This window comes from Agelaius phoeniceus, assembly GCF_051311805.1.
Source record: "Agelaius phoeniceus isolate bAgePho1 chromosome 6 unlocalized genomic scaffold, bAgePho1.hap1 SUPER_6_unloc_1, whole genome shotgun sequence".
NCBI lineage: Eukaryota > Metazoa > Chordata > Aves > Passeriformes > Icteridae > Agelaius > Agelaius phoeniceus.
This window is the reverse complement of record NW_027509865.1, coordinates 728,188-733,967: the sequence shown is the minus strand read 5'-3', so window position 1 is coordinate 733,967 and position 5,780 is coordinate 728,188. Positions and strand designations below refer to the sequence as shown.

At 48.1% G+C, this 5,780-nt stretch overlaps 1 protein-coding gene across 4 annotated transcripts in view; it reads left to right on the top strand.

The window, feature by feature from the left end:
- The window catches only part of LOC143692357 (GTPase-activating Rap/Ran-GAP domain-like protein 3), a 4,402-nt gene extending 944 nt beyond the window's left edge, over positions 1–3,458 (top strand). Inside the window, exons 2-7 of one of the 4 annotated variants that reach the window (XM_077172592.1) lie at positions 375–439; positions 1,060–1,123; positions 1,379–1,405; positions 1,763–1,817; positions 2,616–2,737; positions 3,170–3,458. In XM_077172592.1, coding sequence (XP_077028707.1) covers positions 375–439; positions 1,060–1,123; positions 1,379–1,405; positions 1,763–1,817; positions 2,616–2,683 — 279 coding nt within the window. In that variant the 3' untranslated portion in view covers positions 2,684–2,737; positions 3,170–3,458. Of the gene's footprint in view, positions 1–374; positions 440–1,059; positions 1,124–1,378; positions 1,406–1,762; positions 1,909–2,615 lie in introns of those variants that run through there. The other 3 variants (XM_077172594.1, XM_077172593.1, XR_013180314.1) reach the window with 3 other exon arrangements.
- The last annotated feature ends 2,322 nt before the right edge of the window (positions 3,459–5,780 follow it).

The following is a 5,780-nucleotide window of genomic DNA, read 5'->3' as shown; positions in this document are numbered from 1 at the left end:
TTCCGTTTAGATTAGCAAATGCCTCCATTGTTCTCGGTTACGTCCTAGGATCGGTTTTAGGCAGTGACTTTCTACCGCTTGTCGGATTTTCTTGTGCAATGGTAAGAAAATTGGCAGGTCTGATACTGGTTTCGCTTTTTTTCTACTTCATGTTCCATGAGCTGCTTTTATCCAAGCAATTGGTTTAAAGTTCTACTGTAGGCGTTTCTGGTTCACTTTTTTTTTTTTTTTTCCCTCTAAATCGGCAGTAAATATAGCTGAGTAAAATTACCTTGGTTTTCTTCCTTCTTAAATGTTTTTATTGATAATCCTATTTGAATATGCAGAACACGTGGGTATGTCCTGTAATATATCCTAGCTTTTCTTGTTTACAGGGTACTCAGAAAATATTTTTCCCTTCGAGTCCCACTGAAACATTCTCCGTGCAATCTCCGTTAAGGTCTGTGTTTACAAATAAGCCACCATCAGCTGAGATATTTGCCTGTGTACCTTTTCCTGTAATTCAGAGCTTGCGTTCTGTGGTTTTTATGATAAACCTATCAAACTTGCGAAACTGTTTTGCAAGTCTTAACCGTTGAAGGCAGCAAGAAGTGGTTTTAAAGGCTGTTCTTGAGCAGACAAAGGGGAAAAGTGTGAATTTGATGCTGAACTTGTCCTTTTTCATTTGACTTGCCTTGAATTATTTAGGAAGAGAGAGAACTAGAAAAAAGAGAGAAATAGAATTGGTTCTTGAGCTCTCCTAAAATGCTCCCCGTGATTCCGTGTGGAGCCAAAGTGAAGGGTGATGGAACAGAGCCCCTGTGCTTTAGAAGGAAATCAATTTCAACCTGATCTCCACCCTGAGTCTCCCTAATTTCTGTTTTTAAAATGCAAACTCAGTTTAGGAAGTGTTGGGAGTTAGTATTTTGGGGAAGAAATGGCAGTTGCACAAACCGTTCCATATCCCAGAGGCTCTGGGAAGGATTCATTTTGTAAGCGCTGTAACTGCCATCGGTTGGGGGTTCGGGGTTGGAATGTGCACTTGCCCTCCGATAAAGCACTCGTTCATTTGCATTTCAGTGCCAGGAGTCTGGAGAAACTGGAGAAGAGCCCAAGAGACATTTTTCATCCTGAGATACAAAAGGTAGGAAGTGACTTTTTTTGGTTTGGTTCTTTTTCTTTATGGTTTCCTGGAAATAGAAGTAATTAAGTATAGATCCTACCGGTTTGTTTCTTCCAGTAGCTAATAAGAATAATAATAATAATCTAATACTACTTAAACTGTCTCTTTATCCATTGAGCTGGCCATTTCAAATCCAAACTTCTAAACACAAATAAAACCATCATCCTTGTAGAATCTTTAATAGGAGGGGGCTAAAGATGCTGTTTCTGTTGACAGGATTTATTGGTTCTTGAAGGGCAAGAGGTGAGTACAAGCCTAACTACTTCTTGCTCACAGACCCGTCCGGTGAATACGGCTTTGTATTTGGATGGGCTTTTGATGACTTCTAAATCAATTGCTCGTTACAGTAAAAAGAAGTCATGTTTTTTTGAACCTGACAGCAAAAATAACTTGAAGCACCAACTTAATAATAATTGATCACCCGTCTAAGTTAATGATTTTATGCTATACTATCAAAGTTTAAAGGTAAATTATTGTGTAGTAGGAGATGGTATAAAATGTATGTTCTAACGTGTAGGATGTAGGCAAAGATTAGAGGAACCAAATTTTTATGTCTTCTGTTTGACTGTTCACCAAATAATATTTGGTTTTATTTTCCAGGGATCGGTGAATTTTAAATTTGGAGTCCTCTATGCTAAGGATGGTCAGCTTACAGGTGATGAAATGTTCAGTCATGGTGAGGTTTTCACCTTCTCCTTAATTGTTTTGCTCATCTGAAAAAAAAAAAAAAAAAAAAAAAAAAGGTATGTTTATTATTTGTTACCCCGTTCTGTCCGTTTCCTCGGTATTTGCTGGAGCTCTGCTTACCCAAGCTTTGGGTAAAACAAGCTTTGGGTTCCTTCTGTCCCACTGGGTGTTGCCCAGTTTGGTTGCATCTGGTGAAATTCACCCTGAGCCCTTACAGAACCAGCTCAAACCAGGTGAGAGCCATTCGCAGCTCTCTCAGGACACCTGGAGGAGGATGGGTGACGTTTCTGAGCATCTGGCAAGTGTACTTCTATCAAAACTCGGCCTGTGCAATTTCTGGGGAAAACCCTTCTGTATCCTGAAGGGTTCCTCAAACTCTGTTGAGGATCCGGTTAGCAGTTGCTCACCTGGATGGTTCCAGCTCCACAAGCTAACACTTGTACTCTTGCCCTGTAGTTTAGATCTATTGTAGTTTTGTTATTTTGCAAGATTTTACGTCTTTGGACAATAATGTGCATTTCACTCTTTGGAACCTCTCGGATCGTGCTTTGGTGCAGCACCACCTGATGGGACACTTGGCTGCTGTGCTGAAGGGCTTGGTTACTGGAATTGTAAATCCCGGAGAGTTTGTAAGTCTTCTGTCCCCAGGGAGGTGTCACGCTTTGTTCACCGTTGCTCTGTTTGTCGGGTGCTGCTTCTCGTCGGAGGTATTAACTTCAAACTGCCCTGTTCTTTTTTGAACTTTTTTTCCTGGTTCTCTCCGTAGGGCAGGGAAGGACTCTCGTATCCCGGTCGTCAGACTCAGCGCTGCCCGAGAAGATACAGAGACTGTAAAAATCATAAGAAGCAGCTAGGACTGCAGAGGAAACAAACTGGAGAGAACAAAAGGTGATATTGTTCTCCTTAGCCTGGATTAGAAACATCCACTGCGCTTTGATGCCGGTGGCTGCCAGGGGCTCGTTAGGTCTCTTTAGGCAGGTGTAGGTGTTCACTTGTAGGTTCTATTTTTTGGCAAAGGACCACGAGAGAAGTTTATTTATAGATCCAAATAAACATTCATCTTATCTGAACATAACCTGTCATCCCCTTTCTGACATTAAGGACTCCTGTATAAATACTTGGGGGGGTTTTCTTTGTCGTTTCTGAATGGTTCCATTTTGCCGGCTACTTGAACAAATCTGAGGGGGTTTAATTGCATACTGCTTCCTTGAAATTCTGTTGGTCTCTGCTTGGAACCCTTCTTGTACTGCTTAATGAAAGACTTCGGATGGTGTTTTCTTGCCTGTTTGTGGTTAAGGTCGTGCTCTGATGCATTTACAGAAGCCATGGCAGGAGAGAGTCAGCTGCTGGAGAAGAGGAGACAGTACTATCCCTGTGCAGCACGGAACTGTGCTACTGCTGTGTCATCAGCTGTGTCTGCACTGAAAGTAGCCACCTTCACTTGTAGGTAGCTCCTTGGTGCTTTAGGACACGCTGAGGGATTTATTCCTTTTGGGATCCACGATGAGAATTCCCAAGAGAGGTAGTAGTAATAAGGTCTGAGATTGGAAAAAAGCCTGTGTCCTTGGAATGTTGTTGTTGTCGCCAAAAGTTAATTTTTCCTTCTTTCTTAGCCAGTAGTCAGCTTTTTGCTTTATTTTTTGTGGTATCAGTATTTGATTGTTTAAAAAATTGCTTCAAAAGAACTGCAGTGGCTGGCCACCAGGACCTTGTTCAGATTTGCCTATTTACTTGTAGCTAAAACCTTTCCATATTGTTTATCATTCTATTGAAGAAACTGCTGCCCAGTCAACTAAGAACTGAACATCTCTCTGTCTAGGACATGGGGAGAGGATTTAGGTCATGTCTTTGTTTCCAGAAAAAAGTTCCAGTGTAGTTTCTAACTAGAGGAAAAGGGGGGGGGGGGGGGTGTGAAGACTCGGGGCTCTGATGCCGTTGGGGGCACCCCGAGGTGCCCAGGAGAGGGAGCCCCGCTGCGGTGCAGGAGCAGGTATGTTATCACGTACTAGAGAGCAAATTATAAATAGAAATATGAAAATTATAAGTATAAAAATATTTTTTAGATCGTTAAAGAAAGCGGTTTTTTTAACTTGTCAATAGGCAGGGTTTTGATGATAAAAATGATAAATACAAAGAATATGAAGGTAGAAATCTAAGTCTAGAAAGATATCATAAATACATACAGATAAAGTTTAAAACTAGAAGAAAAAATCAGTTGCAGCAGTAGATACGATACATAATATAAATAATACTTTAAATACATGTCTAGAATTTTATAGATATTATAGATAATTATTAATAGATTGCATCAAAAGAAACGATAAATATAAATGTGAGTATAATTACACAAAGTATAAAAATATTTCGATACCGTTTAAAAGAAGGTGTTTTCGTGTATTTATTTGGTTAGAGATGGGGTTTTTCTTTGGATTAATAGACGTATTCTAGAAATATAAATCTAACTGTAGAGAGATCCAATCGATAGAGGAGGCTATTTCTAAAACCACAACCGAACGCCGCCGCCTTCGGGGGAATCGCACGAGCTCGGCCGAAGCAAGGCGAGAGCGGCCGACCCTGACGGCCTCGAGCGAACCGAGGCGAGGCTTCCGAGGCTGCCTGAAGCGAAGCGAGCCGAGCTCAGGCGAAGCGAGCCTGCTGCTCTCGTGCGCGCTGCTTAGCGCCAGTGCGCTCCCAGCCTAATGAGCTCCTGCCCGAGCCCGCGCTCCCGGTCGTGTCCGCGCCGTGGCCGGGCCGCCCGCGGGACGCGGCAGCGGGAGAGCCCCGAGCCGGGCGAGCTGAACGGGAGGCGGCGGCGCTTGCCCGCCCGCCGTCGGGGAGCCGAGGCGAGGCGAGCGGAGCCGAGGCGCGCCGAAGGCACAGAGCGGCTGGGAGTTGGGCCGAAGCGAGGCGAGCTCGGCCGAAGAGGCGAATGCAGGCGCCAAGAGCCGAGTTGAGGCGCCAAGAGCCGACTGGAGCCGAGCGTCTCCGGAGCGAGCCGAGCTCCGCCGAGCGCCGCAGCATCCCGGGCAGGGCGAGGCGCCGGGCCGGGCTCGGGGTGCAGCCGGGGCTCTGGGAGGCTTCCCCGCCTGTCCCTCTCTCTAGCCCTCCTTCCTTCTCCCCGTCTTCGCCTTCTCTCGCTCCCTTTCCCCCATTCCCTCTCCCCCCGCAAAGCCGGCTCCTTCCTGTCCTGTCCCTAGCCCGCTACTCCCTTCTGTTCCCCCTGTCTCCTTCCTCTGCCCAGCCTCCGTGTACCCTCGTCCCGGGCTTTCCCTTCCCGTGCCGCTTTCCTGCACAGCCCGAGCTCCCTCGCCGCCCTTTGTCGTGCCCTGCTCTCGCTCCTCTCTTCCCGTGCCCCCTTTCCTTCTTTGCCCCGCAGCCGCGGGGCTCGGGCTGCCGGAGAATAAAGCCCCGAGGGCCGGAGCCCGGCGCCCCTGGGCCCTTGCGGGAGTCCCCGCGCGGGGCCGGAGGCTCTCGGCGGATCCCCCCGTGCCGCTCAAGCAGCGCGGCCGACAGCGCCGGAGCTGCGGCTTTGCCGGCATCGCGCTGAGAGCGGCCCCCGCTCCGTGCCGGGCCGTTCCCGCCGTCTGTGCCGCTCCCTCTCTCGCTGCCCCTGGCCCGTGACAGCGAGGCTGGGCAGGAACCTCAAGCCTTCTGGGGGCTGCCCCCCCTTTCTTGTTGCAGCAGAATCCCTTGCTGGGGCCATGCACGTGTGGGAAGGGCTTGGGGGAAGCGCTGCGCTGCTGTCCGGGGCAGTCGGATTCGTTCGGAGCCTTCTTTGGGGGTCAGGGAAAGGCGGGGTGAAGACTCGGGGCTCTGATGCCGTTGGGGGCAGCCCAAGGTGCCCAGGAGAGGGAGCCCCACGGCGGTGCAGGAGCAGGTGGGGGGCGGGCGAGGGGCGGGGGTCACGCTGGGTGCCGTCCCCCAGAGGGAC